The following is a 20,661-nucleotide window of genomic DNA, read 5'->3' on the forward strand; positions in this document are numbered from 1 at the left end:
TGCAAAGATAACGAAGGCATGCTGAGCAGCTCAATGACCATAGTGATGTGAGGCGGATAGGCAGCTTTTACTGACAGAGCACACTGATGAGTGAATAAACAGAGATACAATAATTTATCACTACTGAAACAGTGAGGCTGCCAAGTAGAAAGATGAGCAGGCTAATTGGGAGCAGATAATTAAAAAGCACAAGTTTCTGGTGGAAGGCATGTGATGACACCCCTGCACCCAACTAATTCGAAAGAAACTGCCCAGCGAAGCACATTTTGGCCACTTCTCAGCCAGGTCCTGGTATGTGTAAAGAGAGCGAGTGCCATCAAAAGAGCAGCAAAATGCCGATTCAGCACAATCCTGCTGAGCCAGCACTGCCGAGGCAGCGAGCAGGGATGGAAGCACACCGCTGGCCGCAGGGAAGCTCCCAGGCTCTGTTTTGGGAGGGCTCTGGGCTGCTGTCGCAGGCGCTGTATGGGACAGGAGAGCTAGGGGCTGATTTATTAGGTATCAGTTGCCTGCACTGCATTGCTTAATTGTATCACCAAGCCCATAGGATCATGTGAAGATTTTATTGGTTCTTTATTTTATCTTAGTATGATGTGTTCCCCAGGTGCATCTAACAAAAACCCCACCTGGATTTCATGTCCAAACCCAAGTGACTATTTCGCCTATATCCCACGAATTGTTCCAAGATGCAAGTATTTCCAGCAATCTCTTTAATAGCTCCTTGAACTTTAGGAATTAGTACAGGACATGTGGTTAGTTTATTATAAACCACTAACATGATTAGACAGTAATAAAATTCAGAAGATACTCTTTATTCTACAACTATAGTCTTTCCTACACATTTGTGAATGAGGTTTAGGACAAGCTGCCATTTTTTACGGGTTTGTTCAATATTTACATCCATCCCTACACTGCACAATATTCAAAAAGAAGAATAGATCAAAGTCTTAAAAAAAAGAGACACACAGAAGGGATGAAATCGTGCAGAAAGAAAAGGGTCTACTAGAGAGTTTTTCCATTTACTCTGGGTTTGTTTCCATTACTATGGATGCATTGCTTTTAACATAATTACAATAGACTGTACCAGATGCCTGTTCTTCTACATAAGGATGGATTGTTTAAGATTATTTTGTTCAGAGCTGATCATTACCTACGTCCCACTTACAAGTTCAGAAGAACTGTTTCAAACATTAAAATAAAGAGAGATTGTTTATTCAACTTTATCATCGAATTTTAAAGGAAAAAGGCCCAGGAGGCCCAGATGTCCATGTAGAAAGATATCCTTGTACAAAGTCACCCACAGGAACAACCTTACAGATCGGAGTACAGCAAGACCCCTGGTCTGAATAGTGCTACCTAGGCAGCACCTAGGTGTTAGGCCTCCTTAGACTCCCTGAATAATATAACCCCCTCCAGTCATAGTAAATCAGTTTTGGAAGACATTTGCGTGAACATGCCAACCTTTAAGTTTGCACAAAGCCTTTGTTATTTCTCTTTCTGCCACATTGGACCTGCTGAATTAATTTTTGGCATTTTAATTTTTCTAAGGCCGGCAGACAGAGTGAAGGCAAGGCAACGTGCAGAGCTCCATGTGAAGGGACAGTGTTACGGGAGCACAGCGAGAAGCAGCAACGAAGCTCTGTAAATTGATCCACTGCCACCTCTGAGCAGAGCCAGGTTCTCAGAATTCACTCAATCTCCATGTAAATGTCAGGCACCAAAATGAGATATTGTTTGGAAATTAAACACAACTGTATTTGCGATTTCCAGCTTTCCTTCTTTCCTCAACAGAGCAGTCGTGTTGCAAAGAGTCTTTAAAGATTGCAGTGGTGATATGCTTAAAAGAATGACTCAAAAATTATTTTTATATTCATTACCATCAAACCTGAATTATTCAGAGTCTTGCATGAGTAAATTACACCTCAATCTAGAAGACCTGGAAAGTTTTTTCAAGGGCAATTTCTTCTGCACATAACCTCAGGCAAAGGAACTCTGCACATGCTCATTCATGGCAGTAATTTGACTTTACGAAGATGCTTGGTGGCTGACACAAGGAAGAAGCAAGATTTATGAAATGAACACAGTGACCCAGCAAGCTCAAAGGCAAGGCTTTTAAAGCTCATCCAGTGACTTTTTGCACGTGCAAAATCCAGACAAATTTCAACAGAATTCAAAACATTTCTGAAAATACTAAAGAGGAGAAAAGCCTCAGGCACTAAGATTGTATTAAGTTTAAAAATCTGGGTGGAGGGAGACACAAAAAAAGTGATCAATTTTTAAAGTATCCATTTTATGCTCTGATTATCCTAAAGGGATAGAAAAAACAAAGCAGAAACATTCCTGTGTGCTAAACACATGACCCGAAGGACAAAGTCAACATTTTAGCCACTCTGTTAAACCCCTTTGCAAACCAGACTAAGGTGACAAACACGAACCCTTGCCCTTCGCCCCTGTGCAACCACACAGCCAAATTGCACAACCGCACCGAGCTCCTGCCGGCTGCGTGCATCGTGCAACACCAGCCCGCTCCTAAATCGCCGCCAAACGAGGTGCTAAGGCAGGTGATCCTGGCTGGCATTTAGCAGCTGCTCCTTTGCCACATGCCTGTGGCCTCCTCTGAAAGCTTCCACCCTTGCAGCAAGTCCTGTCTTCAAGATGTCACCAGCTGACAGCCACCTGTAGGCGCCTGCCTGAAAAGCCAACACGCCCTCATTTAAAAGCCAAATAATTTCCTAAGTGGCTTAGCGAAGGAGAAGTGCTTGCAAGGCACTCATTTGCAAGAAAAGGAACAGAAACTTTTAATACTGAAGGCAAAAAGTGTTACAGCAAACTAGCTAGTTTTTCAGGAGAATTTTCTTCCTGCAGTTTCTCCCTACCTCAAAGTCCAAGCACCAAGCGAAAGCCAAATTAGCACTTTGTTTTCAGCATCAGTCTTGAGAGTTGGCTTTAAGAAGCAGTTACAAAATAAGGCTGGACAAAAGCAAAGCACTCAGTTATTGTGAGCACGTACCGATCCCTTTAATGAGCCGGCAGTTAGGGAGGGTTACCGGGGCTACTTCCCGCGAAGCATTGAGCCTGTTCCTGCAAGAGGAAAGAGCACGGTTAACACCACACAGGTAACATTCCTAGCGTCGCTTTAACTAAGTTTTATTTTCTGCCATATTGCAGCAACAAATCATCCATAAACCAGTGAATAAGCAAAACCCAGAACTGACAACAGCAATCGCTCTAAATCACTGCGATGGTTACACGTGTCCAGGGATTAAGTGATTCTCCTAAACTGAATAATTTCAGGAACATTACTTTGCTCCTGAGCTTCAGGAACAAGTGTCCATGACCCACCACAGCTCAAATGATGGACTAACAGACATGGTTTCTTCATGTTTCAGCCACCTAAATACAGTAGCACCCCACAGTTAGGACCAGCATTTCAGTGAGGAGAGGGCAACGTTCTACCCCAGCCCACTGGCTATTTCTGGTGACCAAGCCACCAGACGCAGCAATAGCCTTCTTGCAAGGCAGGCTACCCATTTCCTATCAGGTAGGACTTGGTAGTACCATTTTCAGCAGTTACCCCCTCCCTTTCTCTTCCCTCTGGTACCCACCAGAGCATTATCCTTCAGCAGCGCTTATTTCATTCCTTAGTGCCCACCACACTGGATCTCTGGTTCGTGTTTTACTGGACAAGCAGGCACAGACAGGTAACCACCCACGCATAAGTTCCATCTCCTGCATTCCAAGTTGTCTACAAATCCGTATGAAGGGCACCTCACTACCAGAACTGCTGTGTTTGACCATGCTGGTCTGCAGTGCCATAGAAAATATGTTGTGTTTCTATTCCAAAATGTCAAGCTAGCATACTAGAATATGTCTTCCTTTTTTTTTCCCCCAAAAGAAAGTATTTAACTAACGTTTCTCCTTTGCATGCCTATCATACACAAGCGTTGAGGCTGTACGTGCTCCAGCCACAGAAAATCCTGAATGTAAAGATTCCATACCAAAACCTAGTCCTGTTTATGTTATAGTTTTAGGCATAAACATAAACTAAACAGCAGTATCAGTCTGTGATATGGGAAATATGCGATACAGCTGAGCACCATGCCGTATGTCAGTCCTGCGTTTTTTCAACTACTTAATTATGAATTGTAAATTGCTTGAATGCTGTATCATTGACACAGGTTGTTAACATAACTCCAGAAAATAAGAAGAAAAAGGGTGAAAAGGGCAGAGGACAGCAAGGGAAAGGAACCAAGTTAAACTCTCCCAAGCCCTCTCCCCCAGCTCAGGAGTCCTGACAGAACTGCACTGGCTCTCAGCCCACAAGCAGCACCCGAGGGCTGCCAGGTCCCCTCTCACCCCCCCACCCCCAGCATCCCGGCACAGCCAAACCCACCAGACCCCGAGGGTGGCTTGGGGCGATCATGCCCCAGATTTGCACTGCTGCCTCCTTAGGGTTTTTCCCTTTCCTATTTGCATCAGCTTTTCCTGGGCAGACTGCAAGCCACCCAGCACCAACGGCACTGCAGGAACTCAGCCAGCAGCCAATGAGGGATGATAATATCCCGACAGCATTCCCAGGGAAACACTTCATGGGCTGGAATGAGAGTAATTCAAAAGGACACTGGTCACAAGCCTGCAGCACATACAGAGGCTTTTCCAAAATGTGTCAGTTTATCTAGCTCAGACAGCCTTAGCTAGTAAGCCAGATGGCCTAGATAACTAACTGGCCATACTAAAAACACAGCAGACATGCAAACTGTGCAGGATGCAACTTCAAAAAAAGCAGGAATTGTGCTAGTTGGTGCAACCCCAGTGCATGACAATTTTTTTGGCACTTTTTCCTACCCAGTTCCTTTTTGCAGTTTCAGCCCTCCACCCACTATCCCACTTTGGGGACACAAACCACAGGCGTTCTCTTTCCTTCAGCAGTGACCTGCTGCATACTCAAAGGCATCTCTCTCTCCTTCAGTTTTCCTCTTCTCTAGACTAACCAGTCCCAGATCTTTGGGGTTCTTTTTCCCGACAGAACTGAAAATCACCTCTTATTTTTGGTTTTGCTCACAATTCTTTTCAAACTGTCAGCATTTTTCTGGAAGCACGCTGCTGTTTTGAACAGAGTATAAAAGCTGAGTGCCGCATCAGTACAGAGTGTTAGGAAATGATAACATTATACGTGTATATATAAATACATATATATGAAAAACAGTATCATATGCATATTGTTCTGAGGAAAACTGTAACATGGTATAATTCACATTCAGGTTTTACAAATTAGCTCAGAACTTTCTTCAGAGAAGAACTGACAATGTGAGTCGGTAACACACAACTTCTTCACCTGTTTTCTGCTGCACAAGTCCTACTCAGGTCCGTCTGGTACCTATCAACAGTGTAATAGATGCATAAACCAACCTGATTAAAGAAGAATTAAGTTTTTAATAATTCTTCAAGCCTTAGCTTTTAAGCATTTCATGGATTCTTGTGTCGTACTATCTAGACACAATACACCAAACTCAGAAGGAACAGCAGTCTCTTTGCTGGACTCCTGCCTTCTTGGGGGGGAACGGATAACGGAAGGGCCTGGGAAGGGTTAACACTACCCACAGTTTCTCCTCTCAAGGCTGTGTTAAATTATTTCAGAGTACTTTGTTATCCAGCATTGTGTGTTTACAAACTCTGCAACTGTCTTCAGACCTCCATTACACTGCAGTTTGTTGAAAACACAGCACACAGGAAAAACCCACCGAAAGCCACAGAGGCAGGGGAATCCTGTTGCTGTTGGGAGATTTTGCTTTATCAGATTCCCATTATTGCATTTGTTCATTCCATTTGGAGGGGACATGGGGTCCCCTGTGACTCACAGCACTTTGAAATGGCTCACCCCACTAAAGCCCAGGAGCATTTCCCAGCTCCACCATCCCAACCTGTGCAACTCCACGGCAGGAGGATCCTGTAACCACTATGGTTATTACTAATGCTTGCGGCGGATTCAGTGCAAGATGCCAACACACCTATGTGGCATAGGCTGGGTCTAGGAAGTCTTCCTCCTGTAATTAGCTACCCAAAGATCCATTAGTTGGATGTCATTGTTTTGGAGTCAGGGATTGGGAGTCTGTGTGGGCATGAGCAAAATCATAATGAAGCTGCTTTGCAACGCTAATTGACCATTGCTTTTCTGGCCTGAAACAATCAGTTAGACGTTTAGTAGTTTTCAAGGAGAGAAGGTACTGTAACACCAGTGTTCACATTCACACCTCACGGTATGAGGTATATGATACGGAGCATGCTATGGCTGGGAGTTTTCGCTCACAGCAAGTGAGATCCCAACTTATGATCACAGAAGTCCATACTCCTTCAGAGGAAACCTCATGTACACGAGGGCTGCTGCTACCTGGAGGTCAGTTTCAGCAGAAAATAACTTGAGTTTCTGGCAACCTGATTTGCACTTGCTGTTTGGCCCATCTGCAGGAGATGAGGTAACTTCGCAGATGCTGGTTTTGCCACATCCCTGTCAAGTGCAGCCTCTGCAAAAACAGAAGTAGCAGCCACCCCCCGCCAAAGGGCACCCTCTTCTTCTGGCCTCTTTGACCCCAGCATCTTCCTGAGGAGTATTTCACACACCCCTTACTGCAAAGGGCACTGCCGCTGGACCAACGCTCCTGGAGTTAGTTTATGGCTGGCGGAGCATGCGGAGGGCACGGCAGAGCAATCCAGCGCCCGCTCTTTCCCGGGGGAAACCGGTTCCCTCGATAGTGGTGATGATAGGGATGATGGTGGTGCTGATGATTAGCCCTTCCCCGCCGGCCGCCACCGTGCTCGTGCGGGGGCAGCTCTTCGCCGCAGTCCGGCCCCAGACAAGGAGCTGAAGCGCCCCCCGCCCGGAGCCCGGCGGGGGCACCCACCACCCCCTGTCCGGCTCGGCCCCGCCGCCGCCCCCCTCCCCCAGCAGGGTGGGCTCAGCCCCGGCCCGCGGCCACGGTACCCCTCCCGCACCCCCGGCTGCCCGCACCCCTGTTATCCCCCGGGGCGCCCCCTCCCCGCACGGCCCGCGGTGCCAGGCGCCTCACCGAAAGGCCAGCAGCCGCTCCGCCGCCAGGGCTGCCGCTATCCCGACGAGAGCCACCGCCAGCAGCTTCCCCATCGCCGCTCCCCGCGCTGCCCGCTCCCGGCTCCCGGCTCCGCCGCGGCCCGCCCCGCCGCGCCGCCCCGGCCCGCCCCCGGGCCCCGCACGGCGCACACGGCCGGCGGCACGGCCCCCGCCCCCGAGCGGAGCCGCCCGCGCCGACGGCGGCAGCGCGTTACCCGGGCAGGCACGGCCCCGCCGGGCCCCGCCGCCGAGCTGCGCGCCCGGGCTCCGGGGGCTGGAGCAGGCAGCGGCGGTGCCACGCCGCAAGCTCCGCGGTGCAGCACCGTGGCAAAGGCCAGCGGACCGAGTTCCAGATTCTGTCATTAAAAAAACCAAAACCAAGTTATCTAAAACCGCGTGTGTTGTTAGACAAAGATTGCCTGATGCAGGATGTAGAGGTACTCGGGGTACACCCCTATACTGAGACATACATGCTAATATGTGTGCACTAACACCAAAGTTTCCCTCCCCAGATTTTGCTGGAGAAGCCCTGGTTTCTATGTGACCGTTCTCAGATGCTTCCATGGTTTCTAACACACCAACAACCCTTGTGCCTTTGCTGCTGCATGGCTCTCTGTCCCCTGCCTCCACTGCGATGGCGCACCGAAGGCTCCCACTAGCACACCGTCCCTCAAACATCGGCGGGCCGCCCCCAGGCTTATCTCTAGCAAGCCCAGTTTTATCCCTTTCCCCCTTCAAATCTAGTTTAAGGCTCTTTCAGTGAGCCCTGCTACCTCCAGCGCAAAGATCCTTTTCCCCCCTGAGACAGCCGTGCCCTGCCTGCTGCTGGAGGGCCCCATGTCCTATAGACTGACCCGTGATCAAAAAACCTGAAATTCTGCCGGCTTATGCAAGAGCGATTTCTCATCTCAACTTGCTGCAGCACCGCTTTGCTGGCATGGTATTTTTAATTTATTTTATTTACACCACAGTTTAATTTGCAAGAGCACATACTGCTTGGTGTCTGGGTCTCAGTTTTGGACCAAGGTGGGTGTAATTCCTCTGATAAAATGTAAATGTCTACAGGGGAGATGGAGACATCAGAGCTGGTGGTAAGACTGCAAGAGTGGCCACACTGTGTCAGACCAAGGGTTCATCTAGCTCAACGGCCAACAGAGGTGGTAGGCAGGGGCTTAGGCAAGAGTAAGGAAATGGGAGGCAAGTTGGATAAATCCCCCAAGCTTCTTTCCCAGCTGCTAGTTATTTTCAGCTCAGTATCATGAGCTTTACCTATTTAGTAACTCTTAGCAGATGTATCTTTTAAGTACTTTCCCGTCTTCCCTTGAAGTGAGTTGTGCTTTTACCATATTTTTCACTGATGTCAGGCCACCCAGGCACCCTGTACAGTCAGGGCAGGAGAAGTTACTTTGAGGTAGCAATTCATATGAAAGGTGCCTAAAACAGAAATCTTCCCTAAGAAGTAGCAATTTCTCTGCATTCGCTGGAAAGGAGCCTGCAATGACTAATTCAAGTGAAGAAATCTGCCCTGCAGATGTCTGAAGGTAGAGGTAGTGAATCTCCCTTGAAGTCTCTGCTCGCCAAGTCACCCTCGACTGAAGAAAGAGCCTGGCTTTCTCAGCAGCTTGCCTCCTCAACACGATCCCAGCCAGCCTGGGGTCTGCCCGTTGGCACTGTCAGCGTCTGCTGCCGCTTTGTCCCCCATCACCCCACCGGCTGGCCAAGTGGCTGCAGCAATGTCAGAAAACACAGGGCTGCTCTTCAGTCTATCACAAATTCCCCTGAGCTCTTTGCCTTTGGGGCACTCGGAGAAAGCTGGGAGTGATGTCCTGCCACACCGTGTAATGAGTAGAAGCAGGTGTGAGTTGTGAGCATGTAATTGGCTGTAGAGGGGTATGTACCAAGCCTGGGAGAGGAGGAAGTGAGCAGGACGGGGAGACAGGATAAGTCTTATTCTAGTGTAGTCACTGAGACAAGGAAAGAAAAGAAGCTCTCTGTAAACAAGTCCAAGGGTGTATTTATTCCCCTATAGGAAGCATGGGTGAAGTAGGACACTTGTTTAGCCTCCTTCCTTCTCCCTCTCTCCTGGCTCATAATAGAGGGAGGTGGGACAACTTGCTGAGAGAATATAAAAGGTAGTATTTAAGTGACTGAAGGTAATTTTTCTGCTAAAAGCTTTTGAAGCCTAAAATCTTTCACTTGTGAAAGATAGGCCCTTTGCATGTGCTCCTCTATCACATATCATCATCTTTTTTAAGAGATAAGATACAGAAGCATGCACACACAGGTTTGGATTTCACAGCAAACTATTTCAAAATGCGTTATGCTTGAGTCATTAAGGAAACACGTTTCACCAAACTTTCAAAGAGCCAAAGCTCTCTTTTTATCCAGACTTTGCTCTCTTTTATACTGACGTCAATCTGAAGTAAATTTAGCAATATCTGCATTGCCAAAGTATTTACAATGAATTTACACTAAAGATTAAGGGTCAAAACATTATTCTAGAGCACTTCTGTGGGGCTGATCTGACTAAATAGCAAAACCTACAATGCAGACATGAGAGTATCAACTAGAACCTTCAGACTATGGAGAGTATTGAGGGACCCAGACTGTGGAGGGCATTGAGGGCAAACCTGATCGACAGCTCGTGAGGAGTCAGACAGTGCTCAGTGACCCAGAGCTGCTTCACAAACACTGAGTCAAAATCAGAAGAGGACACGTGGACATGAAGATGAGGCAGGCACGGGGAAGCAACTAGAGACCAACCTCAATGTTGCTGTAGTTTCACTGTAGAAACAAGCAGAAGATGTCAACGCAGTGTGGAAAGTTTCAAAGAGGTTCTAATGAGATCTTAAACCAAACTCATCAGTTTTTCAGAATGCAGATCTTAGGATTAATTAACCCAATTAGGACAGGGTTAATGAAAAGGGCACATCCACCAAATTGCTGCAGACATGCAGGTGCTGCACCAGCTTCAGGTGGAAATAAAAACTGGTGGGCAAGAAAGCTGCTCACCACAAAACCAGGCAGAAATCACAGGTAGTCTGCGGTTTGCATGCTGGAAGATCAGCGAAAAAGCTTCAAAAGCTGCCAATCATAGAAATTACAAGATTCTTTGCAAAGGCTGTGGCCTAAAACCACTTTAACCCTGGTAGCTGATCAAAGGGAAATTGAAGATGGCTTGCTCAAAGTCCTCAGCAGTTTCTTAAACCTTGTGTTCTTCAGCTCTGCTAGAGTTAAAACCCACTTCTCAGCTCCCCATTCAAAAGCAGGGAGCAGAGATTCCTACAGCTGCTTCGCATAGGGCAAGGCAAAGTCCCTGCTCGCACCCTACCACTATACACAAATACAGTGTCACTAACTAGTTAGAAAACTGGAGTTCACCACAATTATCTAATAAAGAGATGGCACCTCAAGGGGTTAAGAGTACGGATGCATAGCACCTTTTACAAAGAAAAGGGTAAACACATTCCTGCAGTGACACCAAGGTACATTGATTTTCTCACCTGCTGAGAAAAATCTGTGTCAAAATTACATCAATGGATTTGTTGGTGAGGGTTTTGAGAAGTCTCTTGCAGAAAGAATCTGGCTTTCAGCCTTGTCCTACTTCAAAGCAAGCAAAGGTCTCTGCCTGGCTTTTGTGGAGCTAGCTAAAGACTCTAGCACTGTCAGCCACAAGCAGCCCAGAGGCATCGGCATAAATTTGGATGTCCAAGTAAGTTTGTGAGCATATTTTGGTTATTTCATGACGGTGTGAGGTAATGCAAAGGTTCTCAGTGATGGCAAGATGTCAGAACATGTCACTGTCAAAAACAGCCCCAAGCAAGGTTATGTCCTCGTCCAGCTCTCGCTTACTGTGTTTTGTGCAGCAGTGCTTCTTGCTGCGTTGGGAAGCACCAGTGAAGGGAGCTACTTTAATTATTTTATAGGTGGCAGAACTGCTAAACTGGAGAGATGCCAGGCTAAATTGAAGGTCAGAGAGGTCCTCCCAGGCAATCTGCCCTTTGCTACTGACAGTGTGCTGGATGTGCAGAATATTACTGATGGCTTTGATTGTGCTGCCACAGCTCAGCCCTGTCACATGCATAAATACTGCCGTCTTTTTCCAGGCAGAAGCATGCTGATCCAATAGCGGGCCTTGGCAATACAGTGCTTAAGTCTTGCAGGTGAAATTCTGCTGTCTTGGCAGCAAGGTCCCCAAACGTCATGACCAATAATAGTTGTTCAAAGGAGAGTGAGAGCCTTGTGGCTTTTGAAAGATTAAAGCTGCGTATGAAGGAGATTCCTGACTTCAAACACAAACAGAACAGCACCACGTTCCTGTCAGCATCACTCTTCTGTACAGTGGGGCTCTCAGGCAATACACAACTGCTCCGAGTCTCAGCCCAGTCTATGCACACTACTTTCATGCCCTTGCAGATAAAAAAAAAGTCAGGACAACATCCTGAAAGCTGAGATCTGAACCGCTGTCAAATATTAACCACTGCCAAAGATGCCTGCGAGCTTGGCTACACTGGTGTGAGCATTGGTGCCTGTATCAGGCAAAGCGTTGCACACAGTTGGGTGGAAGGTGAGGTACAGTCCAGCACAGCCTTACAAGCAGGCACCCAGCACTGATCTTCAATTGTGGCATAAGTTTCCCAACACAAGAGGCTCCCCGCTGGCTGCTGTGGTAGGGATGATATACTGATGCCATTGCAGCCTCTCACCAAATTGGAACAACCCAATGACACAAAAAAGGACTAAGAGGGAAATGCCTAATTAAGCATTACTCAGTGCTACCCCTATTTATTTATTAATTGCAAGTATCAGGGAAATTTCTCAGAAAAAAAACCAACACAAGCTGAATCGTCAGTATAAAATAAGAGTTAGAAATTCAACGGCTTTCAAAACACTTTAAGGGAGGAAATAGCCTCGACTTACAAATGCAGTGACAAACGAGAAAAGCTATTATACACACTACACTATGATGTTTTGTGCTATAGCAAAATACAAGTGTGATTAAAAGTTTTAATATACAAAGTTTATTCATAAAATGTGGGCTTCTTAAATTGTAATGGCACCATGAAACACAAAGAAGACAAGAGGAAATTGAAGAACAGAATGAACACAGAAGTGCACATTTCTTCGTGAACTGTTTCTTACACTTGGTTTCTCACTTTCTGGACTATCCCACATGTACACCCCAGCCTTCTTTCAGATTTTCATCAGTGTAAATCCAACACCACCAAGATTACTTTACCCTTATCACACAGCTCCAAGTCTGGTACTGGTGTTACTGGAGTTGCTTCAAATACAGGAGTGCAGATATTGGCTGTGGAGGCTCTTAAATGACACAAAGATAAGGAGACCTTCAAAACAGACTGTTCTAGTGGAGTAATCATCAATTCTAATGCTGTGGAAAGGACTCCATACTTCTTCATTGGAGAGATGGTGGCCACAGCCTAAAACTGTGTAAGTGGATTGGCACCATACGCAATGTGTGGCTAGAATATTTTGGGTTTCGGACAACCAGGAGCAGCAGAGAGACAGAAATTAACATCCTCATCTCCAGGTGAGATGATATCAGGGTTTCAGTAGTTCTCTTTGGCCTGATCACCCTGTGTTCACTGAGCGACAGAGCCACACTCTTACCATGTAGGTTGTTTCGTGTTCAGCTGTAGTCACGTAGGAAGCAGCAAGAGATATTGTGAGGGGGCTCAGGGAGGTCGAACTGAGGTCTCTCTCCCTTACCAACTAGGGAGCTGCAGATGCAGAGAGAAGTCACAGCTGCTGTGCTGGGGAAATCATATATACAGATAAAACCACACACATCCACACCATTCATTTTATTACTTGTGTACAGATGTTTACAAATCTGAGAGCAGCCATTTCTTTTAGCATGGGAAGTATCCCTAGCAGGAGAAGTAGTCTGGAGGCCAAGACAGCAGAGTCAGTGCATGAGAAGTAGTAGAATCCACTTCACTCACATTTTTTGGCAACTTTGAGACACTGCAGTCTTAAAAGATAGTTGGCAGTTAGACTGGGTTATCACAAACCCAGCCCACAAGCCTGCCTAAGCACAAGCAGGAGGAATGACATATCTTTATCATTGTTTTCACTGGGAAGAACTTTACACGGCTATTGTTTGATTGTTTTGTCTGTTTCTGGATTTGTTTTCCAAATTTTCAAACCCTTCTGGTGAAACTGGTGTGAAAAGTAAATAATCTTTCATAAAGATACAATTTCAAAAACGCTCTTACCTAAGCCTTTGGGTATATAGGGGGGGACAGACAACTAAATAATATAGAGTATGCACCTAAGATCTGATACCTACACAGAGTACGATTCCCAACTCTCCACTGGAATTAAGATGAAAAATTGTAAAATATTTTAGCTAAAATTTACTTAAGCTCTAAAAGCAAACTGAAAACAATACTATCCCTATAGAAGGGACTGTATAAGTTATACTTGCAGTAAGTCTGAAAAAGCCAAGAGATTCCTGAAGTTATACAGCTAAATAGATAGTTTACCTGTTTGCAGTTCTGTTCTTAACATTTAAAAATACTTTCATTCGGGTACAACAGTACATGGGTATGTATGGATGAACACTGTTATAACAGTATGTAACCATATAAAAGTATAATTTCACGTGGATTCATAAGCTATTTTACTTTTCTTTTAAGCATAAACGCTGAAGAGGTATTTTGAAAAAGACTCTAGGACCTAATCCAACACTTGCTGAAATCACTGAGAGTTGCTACATCATAGCCTCTCCTCTGCAAACGTGTGCCAAAGAGCTAGGAATGTGGCCTCGGGGCAGCCAGAGCCCTCGCAGTGTCCAAAAACACCCACCCTTTCTGCACTCTGCTCTTGTGGAGGAGACAGCATGTGAGTGGCAGATAGAGAAGGTACCCATGGGACGCTGTAGAGTACTGCCAGATGTAGACATCCACGTTGCTCTCAACTTAATTCAGCTCAAAAGCAGGCTGTACACAAATCCCATTAGGCTGTGATGGGCCTTCTAGAAAAGAAGCTAGACTTTGTCTTTTCTGCCTAATATCATCACGAAGAGGAGCTCAAAGGTGCACAGAGTGGAGTGTTGGACACCTGACACCCAGAAACACTGATATTTCTCTTTGTCTCCTTGGAGTACCCCGAGTGGCAGGTCCCAGCAGCCCTCCAGCAGGAACACAGCTTGAGCTATGTGGTACCAAAACTATTAGAATTTGGCTGAAAGCAGGTTTTTTGGAGACGTTGCATGTTTTTTTTTTTTCTGTGGTTCATCTTTTGTTCTAACATGAGTTTAAATCTGAGCTCCAAAAGCAAAAGGCAGATTTCTATTTTAGAATAGGAAAGCACAATGATTATATTTTAAACCTTTGATTAGCTTCTTTGAGGGAAGCTTAAACTTTCTGATCACAATATGGAAGTATGTACAGTGCAAAACCTGTTGTATCCTGAATTTTGACCACATTAGTTTGACATAAATATCAGCACAATGAACAAGAAATTGGTGAATTTACCTTCAACTTTTAGAAATCTTGCATACAGTGATCAGAAGGCTGTAGAGTACTCCAGTATCACCTGATAAAATGTTCTTGTTACGTGCTACTAAGGTCTTCTCCCAATATGTACATTCCAATTCTTTTAATTCTGCTATCCATATAAGTGGGTTTGGTATTTTTGTCATATTAGTAGCTTCAAAAGTTGTTGATTTAATGTTTTCTTATAACCTGGCGTCACGGGTTTGTAATTCAATAAAATTGCACGTGGTTGAAACTTTCAACACTCTTCCTCAAGGCCTGGGTGGTGCTTCAAGGGTTGTGCAATGTGTCTTCACTGACACAACTAAGTGCTTTACAAAGCTCAAAAGAGAATATGGACAGATGAGCCCACTGGCAGTGGGCTGGCCTGGGGACTTCTCTGCACAAGGCGATCAGATGCAACCATGGGCACTTCAGCTGTCCCAGCCAGAGCACAGAAAAGGAGACCTATCACCCCTGGTGGCATCTGGGGTTGGAGACACACAACCGGCTCTTGCTTGCTGCTTCCTTGAAGTTTTGTGTTGAGAGTCCAGTTTTGCTCTGAGTCCTAAAGCCCTTTAAAGTCCCATGTGTTTTATGGAGATGGTTCAGGATTTGCCTCAGGAAAAGCACACTGCGTTCCTACCAATCTCCTTCCCCTAGGAGTAAACCAGGCACTTCTAGGTGCAGGTGCCACCAGACTGCCACCACGGTACCACATATGTCCCTCAGGATGCTGGTCTCAGGTAGGCTTTGGGTGCTGGGAGGGAAGGGTTTGGGCAGGGGGTTCACTGCTCTGTGTCAGAAGCCGCCTTCGATCCCTTGTCTGCCCCAGGGATCACCTGCACTCAGCCCCATAGGTGTCAACGGCCAGACTGGGGCAAAACCACACAGCTGGCCCCTCCATCCCAGTCGAGCTTTTGCTCATTGAACCACCCTGCTGTGGTTACAAACCAGCACTCACAGAACGCACATTATCACAGAAACCTTCCTCAAAATATTTCCTCTGGAATTCATTAGATTGCAAGCACTTTGTCTATTTACCTCCACTTTTTGCAGTACCAACTTTCTCAGAGTTTTTAACGTATGAATAATGAACAGTTGCAAGAAAATAATTCATAATTTTGTAATTAGGGTTTGGGGAAATTTGCCACTTACTGGGTCATTTTAAATAAAATAAAAAATGAATGTCCTTAGAAGGAAAGGCAAGAAATCTTTTTTCAAAAAGGAATTACCTGATTTCTTTTGCAGACATCTCCTCCGGGAATTAGGCATATTTGTATGATGACTAGTTCTTTCAGTACACTTTCCATTGACTCCATAACAACAAGTTATGGATTAAGAAAAAAATGTAATCTGCTGAGCAGCACAATAGGTTTTGTATCACGAGTTTGATTTGAGTGTTACATAAGTAATAAATGTAAGTAATAAAAGAAAAAAATAATGTTCTATTTCTTCATACTATTAGAAAGTAGTTTCTAATATCACTTATCTTATTTACTAATTAACTTTTATTTCTGCATAATTTTACTAAACATGTTCTAAAAATCAACTGGTTAAACTAAATACTGCCTCTGACAAACATATGTAAGTTACTTTTAAAAGGAGCATCCTACAGAGGGTTATAAGTAACCCAGATTATATTTGGCTTACTTTATATTTAATGGAGGAAAATAAATGTTTCTAGAGTATGCCTAATCTGTTTTTTACTTCCATCTTTGGACAACTAAAATTGGACCCCACAAGTGTCTCCACAGACTTTCCCAGGAGACAATGTGACAAACTCAAGAGCCAGATGTCTGTGCTGTAGATATTGATGTTTGGAAAAAGGAGAAAAAAAATGTTTTCTTGTCTGATCTGAGCATTGTTGTGCTGCAAGAGTCACATAACCTTCCAAACTATCTCACTCTGGCTTGTGTCTGTCTTTGCATGGTCTTTTTATACTTCTCTATGTCTACCAGGGAAACAAAAGTCTGGTTTTGAGAAAGGTGACGGCAAAAATGAGTAAAAACATCTCCCCTGTCTATTCACCCTTGTTTCAGCAAAGTTCTTGTGCCTCTCCCCATGCAAACATCTTCCACCTGCCTCGGGAGGAGAGGATGCAATGGTGTGCAGGCTTTCTGGCCTGTTCTTCTCTTGGAGAAGATACAGCTTTCAAGCTGGAATAAAAGGACTACCTTAAGTTACCTTTTCTCAGAAGGATGTACATTATTGACAAGATTTGGCCTGCAAGAGGAGTGGTGAGTGGGTTGATTTTTTAAAGGTTTGGTTATAAAGAAGCTTCTTCAAATATCAAGGCTTTCCTCCAAGTGCTTTTCTGTTTTAGATGCAATTCACCATATCTTCGCTATGACAATTGTATTGATACTAAAAGGTACCAGACTCCCAAGGGTTTTGATACTTCGGGACTCCTTATATTAGGTCTGGGTGACTTGTTGATGCCAAAGAAAGTGCACAGTGTGCAGCATTGTATTTTCCTGTTTCTTACATAATTATTTAAAAGGAAGAGCCCAAGTCATGATCTTTATTTTAAACTCAGTCAGAACGATTAGTGACTTAATTAAGAATATGGTTGGGAAAGGACAGACTATGAAAAGAATAAAAATGAGTTAAATGAGGACTTGGCCCAGAGAATGCAGGAGAAAAAATAAAACAAAGTAAAAATAAAGCCTACATCCAATTCCTAGACAAAGCTACTTGATAAAGTTGTGATCGGTCACTATGGCAACAGATTTTTAAATGGAAATACAATGCTTTTAATGCTGCAAGCACTTTTTTTATACAGATCTAGTAAATGAACTCACCTTATTAAAGTGAACATAATTTTACAATAGGTATTCTATATAATGTTAGAAACAGAGAGAATAAAAATATAAATAGTTGTAAGATGTTGATGTTTTTACTGTATTACTGGTTCGGTTGTTCAGAGGCTCAGGAGGTAAATGGTAACATTAGCTATTTTCTTTCCTCAGGGAATCTTTTAATAACTGGTGTAAATCAAGGCAACTCTAAGTTTAAATGAGAAATATTTGCTTTTGTTTTCTTGGCTTTCATACTAACAGAGTTGGGATGGTGAATCAACATATTAAGCTCTATTCTGTGATGTAAGAATTTGTCCATACAGGTTCCACTCTGATGGAGGCGATTCACTTCTCACCCCTTTTGCTCTGCACCCCTCACAAAAGCATCGAGGCCAAGCCAGCCTTGCATCATTCATGCAAATTTTGGATGTCTGTCAATAAGAGCTGACGTTTCTGCAGCTGGAGCAAGACTTATCCGGTACCATACCAATGAAACCAACATCCAATACGCACATTCTGATTTGACTAACATAGCTATATTGTCACTTCCGCACCTAAGAACTTGGTCTATCATGTTCAGGGAAGGTAGATGGCAATACTCTGAAGGAGCAAGCTTAACAGCTTATGTTGCTTAGATATGTAACAAACAGCTGCTGTGTATCAGTGGCTGATTTATCAGGAACGGGTGGGAAGCACAGGCAACAGTGGAGATTGAAAACATTCATCAAAACCACTGGCACAACCATGCGGGCTCAGGATGATTACAGAGGCATCACAGACCTGCACTGTCCCTGCCTGCCTCACCACCATGCCCAGCCGTGTTAGTGGTATGCTGCTTATTTTGTGGTATCTCCTCTTCCCTCTCCACATGTTCCACCCTTTTGGCAGATTCTTCCATATGCTTTATCGTGGCATTGCTTGAAATTCAGCCTTTCAGAGCAGGCACGGTTTATTCCTAGGCCAGCAAACAGCTGGCTGCTTGGTGGCTGTTCAAAGAATACCGCTACAGCTTCTGCTGAATGTGCTCATATTCCTTCATACGTCAGTATTTTGATCCCAAAAGACTGGCATTTTAGAGCAGTTGCAAAACCGGAGATCCTTTCACACTTTTGGCAGTTTGCCTACTCTAAAACCCCTGACATTTTACTTGATACATATTTAATCCCTAGGAAATAATTGAGTATGTAGGAGCCGTCTCACATACACCATCTCAGCCCTGCACAGATTTCAGTTTGGGAGGCAAGGCAGAAGTTGCTGGGAAGAGCCCGATGGGCATGTTTCATCTTTGGCCAGCCTCTGTGGGAGCGCAGCCCCCGCCAGCCCTGCCGGGGAGCACAGCCAAGCACGGGCATGGAAGGGGGTAGGAGAGACACAGCCGCCTGCGGGGCTCTTTCTATGGGCAATGAATTATTTTTGTCTCGCTGCTGTGAAGGAACACTTGTCTTTAAAGAACTGCTTTCCACAGGCTTCATTTAAGCATCTAGTCCATGCCTCACTTCATCAGGAGGAAAGAAGTGGAAGGGACTCACATTTAAGTTTGGCTGCAAAATCCCAGTTTCAAATGCTGCCGGATACTATGACATCAAGCTGCAAAAAACACAAGGAGAATTTTCCAGTAAGCATAGGTAGGCAAGGTTTGGTTTTTTTCCACACCCTGAAAATACTGTCCACCTGATTTTTATTTCTGTCTGTGTAGGTGCATCCTGTTCACAACACCCATGCTCTTTGGATCAAAGAGAGCCTACAAGCCTTGCGTCTCTGTAAATATGGTATTTATTTTAACTGGTTTGCAGAATAAGTGTATTTTGTGCATAATGTTTATAGGATGACAATAATAACTATCTTAGTAGTAATTTTTGAGGGATCGTTCCTCATTTTAAAACATCCTCAATTCAACAGCTAACACCCTGATATCAACAGGTAATCTAGCCTGGAGCTTCTGGACCTCCTAATATACACACTGATAGCAGGAGTTAGAACAGCCTGCAGGAATGAAGGAAACATCCCTGGGGCTGAAGATGGAAATAGCAGGCATAAAAGCCAAAACAAAACCCGTGGAAGGATGGGTGAAGGTTTTGCCATGAAGTTCCATGAGAGTTTGCACCAACCTTTTGTTTTGTAACAAACCCCTTAGGGTTTAAGCACTTTACTTGACCAGTATTTCTAAATAAAGAATACTGACACCAAAAGCAGAAGGCACCGACTCTCACAGACACATAGGTACCCAGTTCCTAGGAATTTGACTTCCAGTGACTTAGGGATTTATGTCTAAATGCCTTTGAGGCCCTGGGACCTTTTTTCCCTAGCAAATGAGAACAAAAGTGAGATAACACAGCAAAGAACAAGAGCAGGATTCCAAACTAATAATACTGAGAAGGTTTCAAGTTAACCAGCCACAGGGGTGAATTTACAGAGAGGACTTTTCTTAAAATATTATTTACAGCTGAGCACCTGGAGAAAATAGTTTGCACCTGGCCCAGCTAAAGAGCTTTTTTCCTAACAAGAAATAAAGGAAGAAGCATGGGGAAGATTTACGTAATCTTCACACTCAGAGTTAGCATCCTGGAAGAAGAAAATTAGATAAAATATAGTGGTGGGTAAAACAGGCAGAAGGATGTACAGCAGTGAAAAAACCAGTCAATATTAATGTTAGCAAAAAGATGTGTGATACGAATAAGTAAGAGGACTGTGCTTAATCCAGCTTGGGAACAGAGAGCTGTCAAGAAGAAACAAGGGATACACTTAGCAACACAAGGAATATACAGGGCAATATTGCCCCCAGAGCGGGCAGCGGCGTGGCAGACAGCCTGATGCTGCAGATGCAGTAAGTGCCACAGCAAAGCGAGGGGATGGTGATAACTACTGCAACAGGATTTTTGCAAGCATGCGCTGTTCAGAAGAGATGAAAGTGTGGGATTAACTCAAGGATCTGGTTTTTGCTTCAGGCCCACAGATCTGATGTTCAGTATATTTGCCTCCTTAAGCCACGTAAGGCTTCAGAGCAGGACACGCTGCTTCACACGGAGCCTGTGTTACTATCGCTGAAGCAAGCCGCCGAGGGAGGGGAAGGGCAGATCGAACCCTCGCTAGCCAGGCGTGCCGATACACTGCTGCAGGGCTCCGAGCTGGGGGCTGCAGGCAGTGTTTCAAGCCCCCCTCTGTAAGCTGCAGCGAAGTGACCCTGCATCTATTATTGCTCTCCGTACCCACTCCCAGCGGCGCTGCCTTCGGGACAGGGTTGCTGCAGAATAGGCTGGCTGGCGGGGAGCTGCCA

The 20,661-nt window shown here is 44.9% G+C and overlaps 1 protein-coding gene across 6 annotated transcripts in view; it reads right to left on the reverse strand.

Moving 5' to 3' along the window:
• LOC308062335 (serum paraoxonase/arylesterase 2) overlaps nt 1-19,462 on the reverse strand; it is a 34,297-nt gene extending 14,835 nt beyond the window's left edge. For 3 of the 6 annotated variants that reach the window (XM_080383680.1, XM_080383679.1, XM_080383677.1), the window contains exons 1-2: nt 7,065-19,461; nt 3,011-3,081 (exon numbers count right to left, since the gene is read on the reverse strand). In XM_080383680.1, coding sequence (XP_080239806.1) covers nt 3,011-3,081; nt 7,065-7,762 — 769 coding nt within the window. In that variant the 5' untranslated portion in view covers nt 7,763-19,461. Of the gene's footprint in view, nt 1-3,010; nt 3,082-7,064 lie in introns of all 6 variants that reach the window. The other 3 variants (XM_080383682.1, XM_080383681.1, XM_080383678.1) reach the window with 1 other exon arrangement.
• Between the last annotated feature and the right edge of the window lie 1,199 nt (nt 19,463-20,661).

This window comes from Falco punctatus (genome assembly GCF_963210335.1).
Source record: "Falco punctatus genome assembly, chromosome: 4".
Lineage (NCBI taxonomy): Eukaryota > Metazoa > Chordata > Aves > Falconiformes > Falconidae > Falco > Falco punctatus.